The 20,487-nt window shown below is 36.6% G+C and overlaps 1 protein-coding gene across 1 annotated transcript in view; it reads left to right on the top strand.

Annotated features, from left to right (window-relative positions):
• The window catches only part of ANKRD44 (ankyrin repeat domain 44), a 75,009-nt gene extending 57,271 nt beyond the window's left edge, over positions 1-17,738 (top strand). Inside the window, exons 18-27 of the mRNA XM_009706106.1 lie at positions 3,920-3,998; positions 5,045-5,162; positions 6,204-6,420; positions 7,159-7,246; positions 9,182-9,265; positions 10,053-10,198; positions 11,069-11,151; positions 12,340-12,422; positions 13,547-13,638; positions 17,298-17,738. Of these exons, the coding sequence (XP_009704408.1) occupies positions 3,920-3,998; positions 5,045-5,162; positions 6,204-6,420; positions 7,159-7,246; positions 9,182-9,265; positions 10,053-10,198; positions 11,069-11,151; positions 12,340-12,422; positions 13,547-13,638; positions 17,298-17,356 (1,049 nt within the window). The 3' untranslated portion in view covers positions 17,357-17,738. The remainder of the gene's footprint in view (positions 1-3,919; positions 3,999-5,044; positions 5,163-6,203; positions 6,421-7,158; positions 7,247-9,181; positions 9,266-10,052; positions 10,199-11,068; positions 11,152-12,339; positions 12,423-13,546; positions 13,639-17,297) is intronic.
• The last annotated feature ends 2,749 nt before the right edge of the window (positions 17,739-20,487 follow it).

The following is a 20,487-nucleotide window of genomic DNA, read 5'->3' as shown; positions in this document are numbered from 1 at the left end:
TTAGTTATGTTTGTGGTGTAAATGCTACAACACAGCAGCAGTCACCTTTACCTACCTACTATCCCTATGCACATTTCTTCTAAACTGAAGAAGGAGATTTTGACAGGTGCTGAGGACTGCTGCCCGTTTGGTGAGGTCCTACAGTTACCCCTTTATCTTTCATTTCCTTGGTCTTTTTTTCTCTGTCCCCGTGGTTCAGTCCTCTCTCACACAGAATCCCGTATTTTTCCACACCACTACTGCTCTGCCCTTACCTGCTTGCCTCTACTTTACCTTACCTCTCTGTTACCACCTACTCTTTAAGATGTGTGATGTGTCCCCTATGACAGCTACTCTTGATGGTTCCTTGGCCAAAAAAATCAGAGGAGGAGAGAACACTTGCCTCACTGCTTCTTCAATGGAACAAAGGTTGAAAATACAAGTAGGCTCTGATTGGTGATGAAATTATGCTGGTGTTCAAAACTTTCAACCTATTGCAGTGGCAGCACTGCAGAAATTCACCCCGTTTCAGGCATTATTCTCCTCCTGAGCTAGCTTGTGAGCTTGCGCTTGCTAGGAGTCTGCTCCATTTCTCACGTGTTGAGTGTTAATTATGCAACGTGCATAACTAACTGGAAAACGTAGAATTTGCCATTTATTTAAAGGTTATTATTTAATATGTACCTGTCAGATAAATCCGGAGAGGTGCCAAAGGGAACGCTGCTCCTCCGGCCGTTGGTCGGGGGGCTCAGTACAGCAGAGCAGTGACCTCTACCGGGAAGGAACATTAGTACCGCATTAGATAACCATTATTTTCAGAGCCAGACTTAATTGTCTTTCTGTTTATCTTTTAATCTTGCTTAGATTACAATGCATATACATCCTCTAATACCAGTTTATTCTCTATGTGTGATCATGTAAGTGCAAATTAGAAACACAAGGTCAAATAGACTATTATGAATTTTGTCTGCAGTACTGTAGAAAACGCACGACAGATCTTCACAGCACACTAAAAAATGCTTTCTGCCCTCTTAAATTTTGCATCAGAACTGAGTACGTTACTGTCCACAATAGATTAATAATATAGTGATATGATGCCAGACTTTACCTATCAGAAATTTGAGAGCAGAATTCAGTGAGAGGTGGTTTTAGTTGTTTTTGATAAAAACAAAAAATATTAAGTCCAGCTGATCCTCACCCTGTTAAAACTGTTGGTTTAATTAATTTGAATCAGGATCAGTGCTGCTGTAAAACTGGAGCTGTGTTGGTCAAGAGCTTTCCTATAGTCACTTCAAACATAGCTTGGTGTCTGATGATGAACAATGTGTGACTTTGGTAAATCATCACTATAGCAGTGATTTTGCATTTATTTAAAAATTTGGTTATAGTGACACAGGTTTCTTCTCACAGCTGATTTGTAAGCATTCTGCAGTACTGAGAAAAGTAAATGGTAACAAAGCCATATTTTTGCTAGCAGCTCTGATTTAAAATATGAATTTGTTTGAATAAATCTGTTGAATAGAATTGAGTAGATTTGTTGACTAGAAGGTGTTATTTTAATATGCATGTTTCTTAACTTCATACAAATTCTGATTGTGGGTTGTTTTTTTTTTTCCCTATTTTAATCTTTTTTTTCTAATTTCCCCCATCACTGTAGTATGAGTGCCTTCCATGTAAAACCAGTAGGAAGATTCATTGTAGGCTTTTCTGGTTTGTGATACTTTTTGCTTCTTAGATTAAAAAAAATATCCCAGGGATAGAAGCAAAGTGTTCCTTAAATCTGCAGTGAAGCAAAATAAGTTAGGTATGTATTAAAAAAAAAAGGGGGGGGGGGGACAAGAAAATCCTACACACAGGAACGAGACACTGAAAAGAACATGTACCTTCAGCAGAAGGGAAAATACTGCAGACAGGTTGAATATTTGAACTCCCAGTAAAGGAAATTTGTCACTGTCATGAATTTGGAGGCTTTCAAGTGCGAGATAAGTGCACTTTGGGTAAATATCCATTAAGACAACGTTTAGAACCTTCAACTCAAGAGCTATGCAGAGTTCTGTGGAAATTAGGTCGGCATAAAGCTTCCATCTCCAACTGTCACAAAAAGCCACTTTGCAATCTGATGATTTTCATTATGCTGTTTCATAACAATAGGTTTTGGTTAGGAGTGTTTTAGCAAAGAATGTTGCCACCTATCTCAAACTCTCCATGGTGCCACTGCAGTATTCAGTGGTTTTTATTTGCAGGGCAAATGTAGAAGGTAAATTGGCATATTTTGAGAAATCAAACATGCTGGATTAATCCCTTGAGTGACAGTGTGCATTGCGCACACAGAAGCGAATACTTGCATGTGCAATACTGTGCACCGGAAAGAAACAGGAGGGCATGTGTGCCCATCCCCTTAAGCGTGTTTGCCTTCATTCCTTCTAATTACACAAGCACAATTTCTAAACACAACAGTTAAGGAGACCTGAAGTGGTGGATTGGATTACAGGATTCTACAGAGCTCCGTTCAGTTAAAGGGATTTGTAACTTTAGTAGATAAATCACCTAATGAAGTATTCCTTTTTTCTGTCTGTCCCCCTCAGGGAACAGACTTCCTCTGACCTCATAATATCTAGAATTTCCTTAGCCTAAATTATATGTTCCCTGTATAATTTTATTACCACCATTTTTTCCTCTGGCTCGCAAAACTAACGTTCCCTGCAGTGTCTGTAATGCTTACCAATCACTGGGTCAGCTCCTAAGAGTCTCTGGGAGTATCTGTTCTAACACTCGTTTACCAAAATCCTTTTCAGACATCGATGTGAACAAGTTATGATTTCTCTTCCTCCTGCTGGGAGAAAGAAGAGATATATTCCCCCCCCCCCCCCACCCCAGGCAGGCAGAGAAGAAAGCTCTGCCCCCCCCCCCCCCCAAGCCAGTGACTCATCAGCCCTGCAGAATTGTTTACATGTTATGTATATGGCATTACTTAGTGGTAAATAACTGAAAATGTCTTTTATTTTTCTGGGTAGAGCAACTTGAGATTATTTTTGGATGAGTGATTTAAATGTGATGATGTGCACCCGGTTCTCTGCCAGAATGATGTGACATAGGTGGTGTCCAAGGGTTTTGCCTCAGCCCACAGGGTGTAGGCAGTGTGCAGTGTGAATGCATGACTTGCTGTAATAAGAACCCAATCTCTATCTACTGAGTACATGAGTTAATTTTTTTCAAAGAAGAAAATACTGTTCTCTTCACCCAATGAAAGGCTGAAGCCTTTAAGCCAGCTGACATGCAGATGAGTTTCCAGTGTCAGGCCCTGCAAAACTTAGTAACTCAGAGCTGTTTTCCAGCAGCAATGAGTTATATTTTAAAAAGCAAACTCCATTTTTGAGAAGTAGCTGTGGCTTCCAATCACGTTAAACGAGAAAAGATGGGAAAACCTAAAGAGAATTTTAGTCTCTGGTGTTATGTGCTGTTACGAATATGACATTTGTACCACTGGTCATTCTTTGCCGATGCTTCTTTTTTCATAGCAGTGCTGAAGGACTGGCTTGGGCAGTGCACACAAAATTAACGAGCTTTGCCGACATACGTCCTACTGCGTTCCAAATCAGATCGCAGAGAGCTTTGTCTGCCTGCTCGATCTGAGGGATTTTGAAATGCTGTCTGGTTTAGTAGAAATATTCTCAGTAGTGAAAATCATGATTTCTGTTTTACTCATTTGGGATTTTTCTATGTAAGAGAACTAATCCTCAAACTAATCCTCATCCTACTGAGGTCAGGGAAAAAACAGCTCACCATTTCATCGGCACAAGTTAAATGTAGGAATATTAATTTCTTACACTGTGGAATGTTTTCCTTGTTCATAAGGAAATTTCTTATCCATAAGCATTCCAATGGAAAAGTATCTGAATTTAAACGTATTTTAATTAAACATACATTTTTTTCTTTATAGTCATTAATGGCCATACACCTTGTTTACGGTTGTTGCTAGAAGTTGCAGACAACCCTGATGTGACAGACGCCAAAGGACAGTAAGTTTTCTTTGTGATGTTTTTTTTTCAGCTCTGTGATTCAAATGGCATCTCAGGTTTCTCACAAAAAAAAAGCATTTATATGAAATACTGTATTTCCTGCACTTCTCCTTATAGAATTTGGCAGAGATTACAAAGTACACATTCAGTTGATCTAAGCCATGTGGAAAGGATTATTCATTAATCTTAGCCTCTGCTACATACTTTAAACAATTCTTCATAGATGCTGAGGGCCAGATTCAATAAAAACTAACAAGCTCCTGACATGTTTCTAATAGAGAGTCTTTTTCTTTCTAAAACATTGCTATTTCAGGGTTTACTTTGTATATTAGGCTGGTGCAGTGGGACAGAATGTTTATATGAGGTGACACATGCATCTGAGATGTTCCTACAAAAATTTTACTTCTCATTAAATGACAGTTATAGAGGGAGAATAAAGTATATTTTTAGAATGAAAATGTAATGATTTAAGAAAACTCATTTGGGGTGCCTGGAACATATCTGACTGTATGTATAATTTTAAATTATATTAGTCTTATCTAAAAATAGAAAGAGAATATATCTCTTTCAGAGAAAAAACTGAAGATATATTAGCCCAAATTTTGGCTTGACTAGTTTTCTCATGTCCCTTCATCCCCTTTAAGCTATTGTGCAGCATTTGCAAAAAAAAAATGCTTTGGGTGGTTGTCATCTTGGTAACTAACAGGGACATCCATTCACAGCACTTGGGTATGGTAGAGCTCATGTGTTGCTGGAGGTGACAATAATTGTAGGTAATTAAGAGAAGAGATTGAATGATGTTGCTCTGTAAACTGCTTACAAATTAGTTTGTTTCTATTTTAGTCATGGTAGTTGAAATCTTAATAATTTCATACAGAAGGTCTTCACATGGGTGTTATATAGATGAGTATGGTGAAAGAAACAGGTTTGTGGGTAGGAATGGAGAGAAATGCAGGGCTTCCTGATTTCTCTATTCCTGTAAGTTAGCAGTGGCAAGTAGTATGTCATTTTATAGCTGTGACTGATTGTTTTTTGTTTTTTTCTAGAACCCCACTAATGCTTGCAGTGGCATATGGGCACATCGATGCTGTTTCTTTATTACTTGAAAAAGAAGCATCTGTAGATGCAGCTGATCTCCTGGGATGCACAGCTTTACATCGAGGGGTGACTTAATTTTTATGATTCTTAATTATCTGTTTTACTGTGACTACAACTCACTTATAAATACAGGCATATTGAATGTAGGGAATACTGTAAACAACTGGAAACATGACCAAGTACAGTCAATGAGGTAAAAAGCAGGACAGATCTCCTCTCAGTAATGCTCTGCTTTTGACTTTATTTCACATTCACTTTAATTAATTAGCTAAAATACTGATTGGACCATTTTTCTTGGCTCTAGACACTTTACAATAGCAATCATTATTTTTATAACTGAGCACTTTACAAATTCTGAAAATAATTTCTTTAAAAGAACTGTCCAGCAGTTATTTTCATTTTTCTTGGGGATGATGGTGTAAATAAGTAAGCCTTAAGTTTTTAATAGAGACAGTGAAACTCAAGGCAGATGTAATCTTTTCTAGGAGTCAGCTTCTTACCCGATATGAAGTTGATGCAAGAGGTGATATTTATACAGAACTCTATGATAACTGTAGTGAGCAGTTCAGCTGACGAGTCCAGCACAAGTCTGTAATGAAAGCCATGTCTTAAGAATTCTGTTCTGTATTGATAGCAATACACGGACATGCCCAAGATACCGAAGCTAACCTATATATGATTCAGAGATCACTGATAGTAGCTGGCCAGCTGTTAAAGCAGCTTTTCATATTTCTGACAATATTCTTGATCTTTTTTTTCCTTAGTTCTTCTCTCAGATTCATACATGGTTTTCAGAAGCCAGACTGATGTTTTCTGAACCTCACCCCTGTTTCATCTGTTTCCTTAGTCTTAAACTCCTCCTTGCTTTTGTGCCTCATTTACCAGAGTCTCTTCAACAGACTAGGTATCAATGTCTTTGAAAGACAGTACCAAATGCATTTCAGTGTATCAGTTATCATAGGTACTCATGGGCGCAAAGGAGCTTTCATCTCTGCCTTCTGAATCCCATCCAAGCCATTTCATGTTCACAGGCATCAATCATATTCCATATTTCCTGGGCAAGAATCTGTATTATGTCAACCTCTTTACTCATTTCTTTGTTGTCAGATTATGACTGGGCACGAAGAGTGCGTTCAGATGCTGTTAGAGAAAGAAGTATCTATTTTATGTAAAGACGCCAGAGGCAGAACACCTCTGCATTTTGCAGCAGCTCGGGGTCACGCCACTTGGCTGAGTGAATTACTGCAGATAGCACTTTCAGAGGAAGACTGCAGTTTGAAAGATAATCAAGGTTATACACCGCTGCACTGGGCTTGTTACAATGGTAAGGTTCTCCCTGTGGACTTTTGCAAAGTTCAAATGTGGCCTCAGTTTTAGGGAAACATGGTAACAAAACAGCCTAACACTTCGAGAAGCTTGAAATGAAGAGGCAAATTATCTCCCCTTTACTTGTTCTCTGTAGTTAGCATTTGCTACGTTCACCCTTCAGTTCAGAAGCCAGGGAAATTCCAGCAATACCTCCCAGTGGCTTTGCAACTCGTTTGCTCCCAGTCACAGGAGGCCAGGGTGAAATTCTGCTTTTGCTGATGTCAGTGAGGAAATTGATTTCTGCAGGGCCAGGGATGCCCTTTAGAGGTGTCACCTTCTTATTTATTGATGCAAGAGACCATGTGAATAGATGGATATTCTGAACTGAACTGATTATTCTAAACCGGATAATCTGAACTTGTTGCTTTAATATAAGGATAAAGCTTCTCAGTATCATCATTTAAGATCATCTTTGGAGATATGTAGGGCAACATACATAACATCACATAAAAAAGAGCTTTTTTTTCCTTTCCCTTTTTTTCAATAAGTGCCAATATTACCCTGGATCTATCTTGCTGCTGCCATAAAACAACAACAACAAAAAGATCTATTTAGTGTTTTATCAGATAAAAGCTTATATATACATTTTGTTCATCCTCAAACTTGAAGTGTTCAATTCTAATCTGTGTAAGCCTAATATGAATTAAGTTAATTACCTGCTTTGTGCAACATTGAAATGTCTGATCTCTTACAGGTCACGAAAACTGCATAGAGGTACTATTGGAACAAAAATTTTTCCGCAAATTCTATGGTAATAGCTTCTCTCCATTGCACTGTGCCGTGTAAGTAGAAATCTCCAGTAACAAGTGCAGATATGTTGCTTTAGGATATGTCTGGAAAAAGCAGCAGTATGAGAAGGGGCTTTTTTTTTTGGGGGGGGGAGATCATTTGCATGAGCAAATAATTTTAAAGCTGATCATAAAATTGTACGTATACTTTTGCTGAAAAATGGCAGAATAAAGAGTATTTTTGCATAAATTTTGTACATTTAGGCTTTTTGATGAGATACTGACTTGTAATTAAATAGTTGTGTTTCTGCTCCCTCTCTAGTTTCTTTTCCCTTGCTTACTATTACAGACCTGTGACTTTTCTTCACACAGGGTGGAACTTCATAGCTCTTCCATTCTTAGGCCATGACCTGGGCTATAGTGCCTTGGTCTGTGTAAGTATGAGCTTTGGAGGTTCCTTTGAAACACAGTGGCTGAAAGTTAATAAATTAGAATAATTTAATAAATTCTTTTTTAGCAATAGGAAGAGAACCTTAATGAAGAAAGGACTTTGAAACAACAATCTATGTCATGCTAGAATGGTGTTTTGTGCAGGCCATATTTTTCCCAAGACATCCTCGGCTGAGTGTTTTCCAGTTTGATTTTCTTATTGGTCTTTTTTTCTTTCTGAGATAATCCTATGTCTTGAAGGTTTTGTACTTCTTACCTGGATGGTAGCCAAAGGGATTGATCAGCTTTAGAGGCAGACTCTGTATCCAAAGTTCTCATATTACTTATGAACAACAAAAAGGTGGTTGCTATTAGGAGTTCTGCATGTATTTTAGACACATTCCTCATTCAAATAAAGCAGTACATCTTCATACAGGAAGGATTTCTAATAGAGAAAAATTGTAACTTTTTGTAACATAATTGCAAATGCATTGTACAAAAAATGCAAGATTGCTTTATATATAGGACCTAACATGCTTATTAAAACACGTAGACTGTCAGAAGATTAAGGATTAAGTGCTGTAAAGACAAATGCAAACCTTCCTAATTCCTGCCAACAATTAGAACATCTGTATTCTATTCTGTGTTCTATTAGAAGAACGCATGTCTTCCAGAAATAATGATAGGGGTTACTATTGTGTGGGCTTTCCTTCTACAGTCCACATCATTGGAAAGTAGAAAAGTAATTTGTCATGTATCAAAATTTGAAATTATAAAAAGCCAATATATGATAGAAATAAAAGCATATAGAAAGCACTGGTTTTACTCTGCTTAAAATAAAATCCTTTGTGGCTGAAACATAGTATTTGAAATCTGAATTTCTATTTATGGCTTTGAAAAAAAAAATTTCAGTATTTATATTCTTTTAAACTAGTGTGTAATTCTCAAACCCATTAAAAATGTATGCAACTTAAAAATGAATGTAAATTTAAAGAGAAAACAGCTGCTAATCCAGCGTGGGTGTATGTTAGCTATACTCTATGTCCAATGCTGTTACTAAACAATGTTCATTTTTATAATGAAATGAGACAAATCAACAATAACCAGAAAAAGCATTAACTGAGTACATCCATCAAGGAAAAGTATTAAATGTGTGAGTTGGAAGAGATGTGGGCTTCAGTACCTTAAACATTAGAATAAAGCTTTCTGTATGTAGGTATCTAAGACTGACTGCTTTCCAGATCAAGGTGTGTTTGACATATAGACTAAGGGATTTTAAGATATTAAGGTTTTAATCCTAGGTTTGTGCTGCACTTTCAATTGCAGGATCAGCTTTGCTTTAGAGATTGAAATCCATAGTAGCAGGTGCAGTTTGGTTGAATGGAGGGATGATGAAATGATGAATATTCAGAAATGCAACTGAAAGCATTAAGGCAAAAGTATGTTAGGATAACTTATAAATAACCAGTAAGAAGTACCAATGGGAAGTGATGTAAGTTAATATTGGAATGGGAAAATATGTAGAATTTTATCTTTCTGAAAATGTCTTGTCTTTGGCAGAATCAATGATCATGAAAACTGTGCATCACTGCTCATCGGAGCCATCGATGCCAGCATTGTTAATTGCGAAGATGACAAAGGAAGGTAATAGTTTCTTAAACAAATTGCATTTCATGAATCCATGTAGTATTTTTCATAATTCTTTCTGAACCTCTGGAACTAATCCTTATCTGATATGGTTGAGCTAAGACTTGTCATGCTGACTCTCTCAGACAGCAGTTTACACTGCAACAAAGTTAAATGGTGGCTCGTGTGAAGCAAGAATACGATGAAGTATTCGATTTCATAGCACATATGAGAAGAAATGCAAAAGAAATAGTATTTTGTTTGTTTAGCACAGCTATGACTATAGGCTGTTTCTCTGAACCTGTTTTCTTTGTTAAATATTTAAACATGTTTATCTTTGCTAAATGGAGTGATACTATGTACACATAGAAAAGTATTTCATCAAGAGCTTTAATGTTGCGTTAGCACTCTCAGGGCACACAAGTGAAAACATCTGTGCAGCGAAATAACACTGATACAGCAAGGGATATGCATTCAGCCAAATCCTTAATTTGTCACGTCAATAATCTCCTCACCGCACATATATATATTTAATTAAAATTCCTGAAATTCTAATATCTCCACACTACCATATCCACCTTTTGCTTCCCTTGTTTTTAAAGTTTATATTGCACCAGGACAGAGACTGTAAACATTATTTAACTTATTTCAGATGCTGCTACTATAACTTTCCCCTGGTGATAACGTTCGGTTTTGTAAGGAAAAAAAAAAATAAATTTTAAAATGTCTTGCACTTTCAGGTTCAAGTAAACAGGAATACTGTCATTCTTTAGCAAAAGCTATGATCATGTTACTTTACCCACAGAACGCCCCTTCACGCAGCAGCCTTTGCGGATCACGTGGAGTGCCTCCAGCTCCTCCTGAGTCACAGTGCACAAGTGAATGCTGCGGATCACGCAGGGAAAACACCTCTCATGATGGCAGCTCAAAACGGCCACGTAGGTGCTGTAGGTAAGTACATCCTTGCCTCTGTCTTGAAGTGCGAGTGCTACTGCAGTTACTATCCCAAATAAATAATCTTTTTTTTTCCTGTGAAAACTAAGGAAGGAAAATAAATTACATGCATGTCTCTAAGAAGCTACCTTTACATCTGTAAGAAATTTATTTTTCTTCTCGGCCATTGTTTCTCAGCAGTCTTGGTGAACATTTGCAATAACAAACTTGAGTCTTATTTCTTCCTAAGACCACACTGTAAAGAGCATGATGGGGGTAGTAACTCTATTCTCCTGTTGACTTTTTTGATTTTATGGAGCAGTAAAACTGCATGTGTGAAAAAGATTGTGTAACTTTTTTCTCTGCTGTATTGTAGGAAACCCTATTCCTGAAATGGCAGCTATCAGCAGCTGCTTTTTCCAGGCTAGACCATATACCATAGACATACAGATTAGCATCATGTTGGCTTAACAGAATTCCCTTTTCTCTAGCTTCAACAGCTCAGACTGCACCCTAAATTCTTTATATCCACTTAGTCCTCTCAAAGCAGGATCCACAGTTGTTCTCAGGAGAGAAGGTGATTCAGGCAGAACTTGCTGATCTGCAAAGGGGGAAGTTCATAAATGAATTAAGATGAATATGTGTTTTACAGTTTAGGGCACAATGAATGAGCTATTAGCTCTGCCTTTTCTTGCTGATTAACTGCACAAGATTAGTCTGTTCTCATTCATTATTTTCACTTCACGTTCATAAAACTTACATTGCATAAAGGCTTAATTGATTAGTATGTATGCACATGTATATTGAAATAGTAGGGTTTTTTCCCTCTGTTTTTACATGTTCATCTGCCCATTGGGTTTGCTTGTTGATTTCTATTCTATACCTCAGACTTTTTGGTGAACATTGCCAAGGCTGACCTGACATTAAAAGATAAGGAGTTGAATACATCTTTGCACTTGGCTAGCAGTAAAGTAAGTTGAAGACCTCTGTACACTTCTATTCTTGTCACAATTTGTATGTATGTATGTATGTGAGTGTTTATGCTCCTAAAATTTTTTCTGCAATAGAAATATGGTGGCCAGAGTCGTGGTGAGGAAGGGAACATTGTTCCAAGCTTTTTTTCAAGTCTGTTTCAAAGTTTTGTAAACTGAGAAATATGGATGTCTCTTAAGACAGCTGAAACATAAGGAGGTGACACTAAGAGAAGTAATCGAAAACCTTTTAAGATTTTACCAAATAATCTCACTGTAAAATAGCTTAACATAGGTTCAGTGGCAAAGAAAAAAAAGTATTTATTCTTTTTTCTTATTTTCCAATTTCTGTGGAAGAAACCCCAAATTTTCCCTTAACAGAGCAGCAGTAAAACTAGAGGCATTGATTAGATTAGTAGTGGTGTCTTTTCCGACCCTTTCTTCCTCTTAATTCCAGTTGCTGCTGCTCTTTCTGCAAGAAAAAATGCCCATGGGATTCCCTCTCCTGGGCCTTTTCTTTTGCTCCTATCCACAGATTGGATTCTAGTGTGATAGTATTACTTCAGTTTCTACAGACACGTGAGCCTTGCTGAATTCTCAAGGTCCTTCCTGCAGCTGTTCACCTGCCCGGGCTGTAGGCTCAGCATCTGCAACTTGCTGTGCTGAAACAGGATCAGAAATAAGGCCTGGATCTGTATTGTTTCCAAAGTTTCATTGTTAGAGAAATGTTGTTTCATTGTTAAAATCCCACACTGAAGGGATTTTGCTGTAGCTTATTAATAATACAGAAAGGCATTTAAAGACCCAGAAAGTATAGTATTAATTTCTGAGATTAAACCATCTCTTTCTATGTAGCTCTAATAAATAATCCATTGAATGCTCTTTCAAGAGAAATAGTAGCCGCCTCTGAAAGCTGAGGAGGTGAACTCATATATAATGAATGGAGGGTTGAAAGACAGGTGAACGTCTAAATTTCTAAATGTCCTAAAGCATCCTAGCAGTGGTGGTTCATAAATAGCATTTTAAGGCTCCTACACTTCACCTACTACACATCCTTATAAACTGAGTAGCATGTTTCATATTTCAAATTGAGTTATTAAATTTCACTTTTATATGTAACTTTTCTTTTGCCTCATTTTCAAACTCCTCAGCAAATTAACACTATTTGTTTTTTTTCCCCAACTGCAGGGTCATGAAAAATGTGCCTTGTTAATACTTGACAAGATACAAGAACAGAGCCTTATTAATGCAAAAAATAATGCTTTGCAGACGTAAGTATAGCCTGATCCTCTCAAGTTCAGTTGACTTACCAGAAGATTCCAATTTAGCATTTCAAATTCCCATCTCAGATTTTTTCATAGAACAAAAAAGTTAATTTATGGGGTTTTTTTGAGTGCTTGCCCTTGAATAGACTAGATTTGTATTGCATTTTCACTTTTAATGTTGATTCCTTTGATGCCAATTCTATACATGGTCTGGTGGAAAAATTATATGAGGTCATTTATTTGAAGACTATATCAGAATGTCTATTTGTCATGTGAATGTATATACATCTGGCATTTCCTAGCCTTTTGAGCTTCACCTTAAATCTAAACAATTTATTTAGACTTAAGGTGGTACATTTAATTTTCAGAGGTTTTTTTAGGTGATATTTTATGTGCAACTCCCGTCCATACCATACATTATCAGCAAAGTTAAAACCATCAATATTCTTACTCCAGCTGCAACTGTTTGACTGGCATGGAGGAATCCCACAGTAGAAGATTCAGCCATGAGTTCAGGTGGCAGATCAGCTAGTGCTTGTGGAAGAATTCATTCCATCTTAGCCCTTTTTTCCCCCCCTTCCAATATGAACTTTTTTTTCTTGTCCCACTCACTGACCCTGGACAGGAGCATTGGGTGTTAGCCCAGGAAAGGAGCAAACCAGTGGTAATTTCTAATTGCGAGCTGTTCTGCAGTAACAGAGATTAGCAATCCAGTATTCAAGGATAAAAAGGCAGTACAATGATTTTGAACAGCCTGTAGTAGCCAGAATTAAGGACAGAACAAAGGCATTTCTTCAGTCTTAGATTAATTTTCCTTTTAAATGTCAATTGTGTGCTGCAAACAGTGGAAAAATGAGAACTTTTTAAAGAAAGCCTTTAGACTGGAAAGCATTAAGCAATCTTTGTGTATGTAAAGGTAATTATATGTCTTGCACATATGTTTTATAGATGTGGAACATGATGATTATTTTAAAGGCTGTAATATAATTTAATGTCTACAATATAATTGTAATGATCCAAAGAAGGAAAACATTCTCTTTCAGATGCTGGGTATGCTTTAAGCATTACCTAACTTTTTTTAGAAAGTCTGTTTTAAACTGAACTTGAATGTAGTTGGTATGTTTTTGTAGACCTCTTCATATTGCTGCACGAAACGGCTTAAAGATGGTGGTTGAGAAGTTGCTAGCCAAAGGGGCATGTGTCCTAGCAGTAGATGAAAATGGTAAGTACATAATACACTTTGACAATCTTCAGTAGGACCCAACAGATAATTTTACAACAGATGGAAGCAATAGACTTAAAAGCTGATGATAGACATCACTGATGCTTTTATTCTTCCAAGAACAGACAATGAGCTGTGTGAGTACCTATCAAAAAAAAAAGATACTATTTATTTTCTTTAATATAAAAATGTATTTTAAACATCACAGTGGTCCCTTTTACTGTTCATTTTGCATGTACTGTCAACAGCTAGTCTTTTTTAATGCTTGAGTGCAGTGGTAACTTGAATTTCCTAAACATGCAAGTGGCACCGGATAATTCTGACGCCTTGCAGAAGAATTAAGGATTGTGCATTCAATCAGCGCATGTTTTAATGGGTAGGAAGAAAACCATCAACATATGTTTGATTGTGTCCTAGTTCATTCTGAGATCAAAGCTTGTGCTTATCAATTTTCTGACCTAATCCAAGATGCAAATAAATTACTATTGTCTCATAAAATACATGATTAGTTAATAAATCTGGTAATTTTGTTTCAGATCTCAATGAAGTCCTTCCCTAAACTTTACAAAGCTCATAGAGGGCTGTGCTTCTATAATTAATGTTTTCAAAAATGTCTTCCTGAAATAAGCTGGCCTTTCTTACAATACTGACTTCATGGCATTAAAGTAACAATTTGGTACCTCCATCTTCCCATATCTGTAAAGTAACAATAATAATACCCACCTATCATTGCAAGACATTTGAGATCTATGGATGAAAAGAACTGAGTGGTGAGTGTTTACTACTAACCAAATGCTACCTAGGTATATTTGCATGAATTAGTTCCACTGAAGTCATCTGGCCCTAACCTCATTTGAGAGAGAGGGGACAGAAAAATCAACCAGACTAGCTTCTAACCACAGTTTTTACCATTAAAATTGTACGTACAGATCCAGCTAATTTGCATGTATATAACAAATGAAAATTAAGTTTAAATTCTATACACATTTAATTTTTCTAGGAACAACTGCGTATGCAGTTTAAAAGAGAGAAATTTAAGTACAATTTTAGTATAACTCTAAAGAATATTCACGCTTGGAACTCAGCGGAAGAGGAAATTCCATTTAGCATATGCATTCACTGCAGTCAGTGCTTAAATGTGGGTGGTTTGCTACAAAACTGTACTCACATTTGTCCACCAAACTCATCTACACTGCGGGCGTTCTCGGCTTACTTGAGGCAGTAGGGCATCGGTAGTGGTCATTGCCTCCAGTTACCATTGGTGCAGCACTTAAGATATGGCCACCTGCAAAAGGATTTGTTTGCTTCTAGCATAAAGGAGGATTTCTTGGAAGGTGCTGGAGTACTACACAGCAGCCTGCAAAATGTACAGATAGCAAGTGTAATCAGCATACTGTTTTCCCAGATTTGTATACATGAAGATCTGCTTTAGGGTCAGCGTTTGGAGAGGAGCCGAGTTAAACTGCAGCAAAGACAAAGTTTTAACAGCTCCCCAGTTCTTTGTTTTACTGACATCCGTATGATATTAACTTTGTATTTAAAGTGTATGCCATGCTTTCTGAATACAGTTGTTATTTTTCTAACATAATGTAAATTTGGGTTGCTAAACATCCACGTAGTCACACCTGCTATACATGTACCACATGCATTGGTCTAATTCTTTTCTCTTACAATTTAATTCCTAAATAAACTGCTTTCTGAGTTGAGTAGATACTCAACTGATCAGTCTTTAAAATCATTTGCTTATTACTTCAAAATATTTTTAAACTAATATCTTTTATGTTCTAATGAAAGTCATTGTTCTCAGAATGAGACTTGTTCATACACACAGGAGCTGAAGCCAGTTTCTGTCCCTGTTGCTGTACTCCCCACGTTCTGTATTCACCATACTGTCTGTGCTGTAGAACTGTTTAGCAAGTGCTTTTATTCATATTGTGAAGTCTGTTTGCTGCCTGATTTTTACAAAAATAGTGCTTGTTGTGGTCACGGTGATTTAAATGCTCCGTAAAGTGTGTATTTTCCCAGCATGTCTAATTTAAAATAAGTAACATACCCCTGTTGCCTGGCATGATTGTAACTGAACATACATCTCCTGCTTACAACGTCGTCTAGAGATGTATATGAGGAATGCTCAGCACCATTCTCAGTACCCTTAGTACTAACCATTGCCTTGTCTGCATTTGTGCCCAGGTCATACGCCAGCCCTGGCTTGCGCTCCTAACAAAGACGTGGCTGACTGCCTGGCACTCATTTTGGCTACCATGATGCCTTTTTCTCCTTCCAGTTCAATGACGGCTTTCAACTTCGTTTGTTTTAAAAAAGACAATTTGGGCAGGACACATCTCTGCGATGGCTCCAGTATGAGTAGCATTAACTCTTACAATAAGTCCTTGAGTAATAACGTAGGAACAGAGGATGGGTACAATGAAAATGATTCGGATTCTGAAACGTTTTGACTTTTTGGTATTCAGAACCTTTTTTTCATTATTATTTCATGTCAGCTATATTTTTGTCTTTTTAAACAGCTTAAATCCCACGGCTATATTCTTAACTAGTATTCTTGACAAGTAGGTATTGAAGGATTTGTAGTGTTGATGATAATCAAGCCTTTAAATAACAAAGTTAGAGGGATTTACTGGAACATATTCCCATTAATGTTCTGCAGCTTTTCAGCTTCCTGATGTTTTCTTTAGGCCCTAAGTGCCCCTGTAGAAAGTCTCTACCTCTTATTTTAAGTAGAAAAAGAGAAAATGCCTTTTTTCTTTTTGACAGCACAAATAAACAGGGAACTACTTGTACAAAGTTCTTACGTGTTTTAGCTGTACCTTTAGTACACAAACATATTTCCAGTGTAGCGTTCACAGATTCGAGCATCACCCCTTTCCTGTTTGTCTGTTTCCTGCTTCCAGGGGCTCTGCTAATTAGATTGATTTTTTTTTTTTTTTTTTTTTTTTTTTACACAAACCAAAGGTAAAGTTGTAAATCTTAAAACTGCCTGTATTACTTTTCTACAGGAGATGAAACCTTTTAGATTCTGCATGTATTAAGCACTTAAACATACAGAAGGCACTTTTTACAGTTCTTAGTTGCAGCACACAATTAGAAAAATATAGTTATTAACTCTTAAGGCCAAATTCTACTTGTCTTACCATATTTTCCCACAGATATTAGTGGAACCACTTGTGTAAAATGAAAATCACTTGGCCCTTGTTTTTTTCAAGTCAGCACAAACATGTACGGTTTATTTGCACTACAGAATTAGGGTCATTAGACGTTTCTGTCACCTGAGCCATTAACAATGTATCTAGTATCAGAAAAGAAAAAAGGGGAGGGGTGTCAAATCAGGTGTAGACAAAGGTGTATGTAGAAGTCTATAATGACTTGCAAACTTAAATGGATTTTTTTTTCCTTTTCTATGCTTAAATAATTTATTTTTGCTGTAAACAGAATTGAATTTTAAAATACTTTTGCCAGTGTTTGGATTAACAGAGCAAAGATAAAGCAATGAAAGCCTAACACCAAAAGTTGAAATACCAAACACCAGAAAACATAGCAGTGTACTGTGCAGGGGACCGGAGATACATGCTAAAAAAAGCTTATTGTCACCAGCTTTTAAAGCAATGTCAACTTTGTGAATATGTTTACTCCTTCTGCCAAAGTTTCTAGGTCAAATGGACCACGACCCTCCTCTGCAACAGATGTACAAAAGGAAGATTGAGACTTTGTAAACAAAAACAAAAAGTAAAAAACAAAAAGCTATCCTGAACTAACCAGCTGTATCAAGAGGACCAAAATGCTTCAGTAACTAAATGGAAGACTTTGCTACTTTTATTTTTTCTTCAAATGTGAGTGACATAATGAAGTAGTTTTTCTAAACCATAAAAATATAAACTTTTGAGGTAATGAGTAATCTTGAGTGAATTTTACATTTTATGACGCAGGTTTCAAGTTGACATTTGTAACTGATGATGTGTTGTCCACAGGGTTGTTTGGGTTATTTTTTTTTTTCCAGACTAAAGAATATGATCATATACTTTTAATGTAAATGTGTTTATATTTATTTGAAATGAAACAAATGCCCAGGAAAAAGAACTATGGCTTGTTCTCCTAGTTAGCATTCGTGCATACTATTTGGCATGATGCAAAATGAAATGTGAATCTAGGCAAGACTGATGGCCTGAGTAGAAAAAGGGCAGGCTGATGCACTTTGGGAGAGTGTCCAGCTTCTTGTATGGAATGCAAACATTAAGTCCACAGGCTATATTGGTAAAAAGCAGAAAGCAAAACACCTTCCCTCATCTAAGAGTATAAGAAAGGGATCCAGCTCCTTGCTAGACAAGTGAGACAACAATGTACAGCAACAGTGAAGAGGGGAAAAGGTGGTAGAGCATGGAGTCAAGGTGTTGGAAGTTCCTGTGATTCACGCTCAGGCTGCCTGCAGGCCTACGTCTGTGCTGGGAGGATGAGACAAGCTTCCTCAGTGCACGCTTTCGGCAGGGTAAATGAAAAGTAAGGATTTTAATTTTAGTTGCAGTTTTTAGCTGTGTTCCACTGAATTGTCAAAAATCTATTACCAGATTCCAGTTCTTTAATTAGGAAAAATATTTATAAGTTAAGTTTATTTTGTCTTGCTAAAATTAAATAGTTTCCTTGAACATTAACAAATTTCCAAAGTTTACAACAAAAAATCACGCAAGGGATAGTGTCTCTAAAGGTGAATGTTTGTTTTCCCTCAACTCTGTATTTTCTGCAGTAGAATGACAGAGCACCTGAAATTCTGGTTTTCTCCTCAGAAATAGCACAGAATAACATTTTTTTGATTGCTTTTTCTCAATGTTTTTGCTTTTAAAAGTTGCAGAATAGCAATAATCACCTTACTTTAAGCACTGAAAATAAGAGAGATCAGTTGTTAAAAGTTTTCAGTGGTGTCTGTTGAGAAATGAATAGAAATCCCAAATTTTGCTTTTTTTTTATGTGGAATGATGGCATTGAAAACAAATAAACAAATGGGAAATGGCTGCCACCCGTCTAACAGCAGGATCAGCCTTTTAATCTTATTTTAACCAGAGATGTAGGTAGGCTCCTTGGCAGGATTATTTATAAGTCTCACCCTGAAATACAGAAAGTTACACTATCACACATCAAGTTGCTTCATTAGGAGAAAACCAGTCCTCTTTACAAAGAAGATGTTGTATTATTTTAAGCAGCCATTTAAAAAATTTCAGTGTTTTTACTTGCTACCATACAGAGTTACTGAAAATATTTCTGTATATTTGCAATAGCTCGTAACTCTGGTAATTGCATAGTGCAACAACTGCTGCCTCTTAACGATGTATACAACATTGTAGAAGCATAGGTGATTACTGAATTACTTTGATCCTTCTAGGAACCAAATCTAAACTTTGCCGATTAAACTCTTCTGTAAACTAACAATCGTGTAAGTATGCAATATTCCAAAAATCACCGAAACTTACAATTTTTTAGCATCTTAAGGGCATTGCGAAAGTCATGTTTTGAGCATGCTGTATTTAGGAGGAAAACTGTCATGAGCAAGGCACTTGGAAGTACTCAGTATTGGCCTATCCCACATCTCACGTGAGTTACCAGAATACCTTTTTTCGTATGCTAGTACATTAACCTGTAATATAATTTATCACATGTAGAAATAAATTTGTAATTTAGGGCAAGTATTTAAGCATGGGAATAATTTTACTCTTGTAAATAATCACCTTGCCTTTCTGTGGACTTTTTACAAGAGTAGAGTTAATCATACATAATTGTTGCACTTAACCCTGGATCCTGCAATTTACAGAACATGAATGACTTCTGTGCCTGCACCAAGCAGAGGGTATTTGGGGAGAGGCAGCTGTCTGCCCAGGTGTATGAGCAGGATCGCTTGGTCCTGTATTTTAACCACAGCTGCACGTGGAATCCATAGCAGGATGGGGTCCCAAGTCTCTCTCATAAATACTGAGTTACAACCGCCGGACTGCCTGAAATTGCTGTGAAATAGCTCAGGGGATTTCTGTTCATCGCTACTAAAAGGGCACCATAATGTGTTTGGTACTTTTATGCAGTAAACAACTGCCAGATTATTGACTTAGAACAAACACATGAAATGAATTGTTTATCCATTGTACTGTTGAGAAACTTGGTTATGTATCTTGAGGATGATTTTGGAAAAAAAAAATTGTGATTTTTATTCTTAGTCATGTAAGAAATATTAGAGTGCCTTTTTATATTTGTGTATTATGGAAATGTTTTGTGAAACTCGTCTTTTTTTTTTTCATTTGAGTGTTATAAAAGCAATATATTACCAGTAAATTTTCATTTCAGACCTTCTTTGAATGTATAAAGTGTTTCTTCTTTTCATATGTTCTACCTGCATTGAAATGAAAATTAATATGCTAAATTTCTATAGGAATAATGTATAATTTTTGCAGTGCTGAAAATGCTTTCTTATTACACAAAAAGTAAACCGTAGGTCAGTGTTATAGGAAAGGGCGTTTTAAACTAGTGACAATCTGAGTGTGTGTATAAAATGTAATTTTATGCGTTTCTTATGCAGTGATCTACATATTAAAGCCAATATCTTATGTTTTGTAGGTTTTGTCTTATATTTTATGCTTTAGCATGTGCAATATATCTTTATGAACCATGGTGATATGAATCTGGTGCCAGTGTTATATTTTGCATAACATTTGTAATAAACAATATAAAATACTGTTTGATGGTTTCAGTGGGGTTTTGTTAGTATTGTTGGCCTTTGTAAATTGAATTTTAAGGACTTGGGTAAATGTCACATATGAAATGAGGAAAAAGACTTAATTCAGTGAATGACTTGGAATT

The sequence above is a fragment of the Cariama cristata genome, unplaced genomic scaffold (assembly GCF_000690535.1).
Source record: "Cariama cristata isolate BGI_N322 unplaced genomic scaffold, ASM69053v1 scaffold13478, whole genome shotgun sequence".
Classification (NCBI taxonomy): Eukaryota; Metazoa; Chordata; class Aves; order Cariamiformes; family Cariamidae; genus Cariama; species Cariama cristata.
This window is presented reverse-complemented; position numbering and strand designations above follow the sequence as displayed.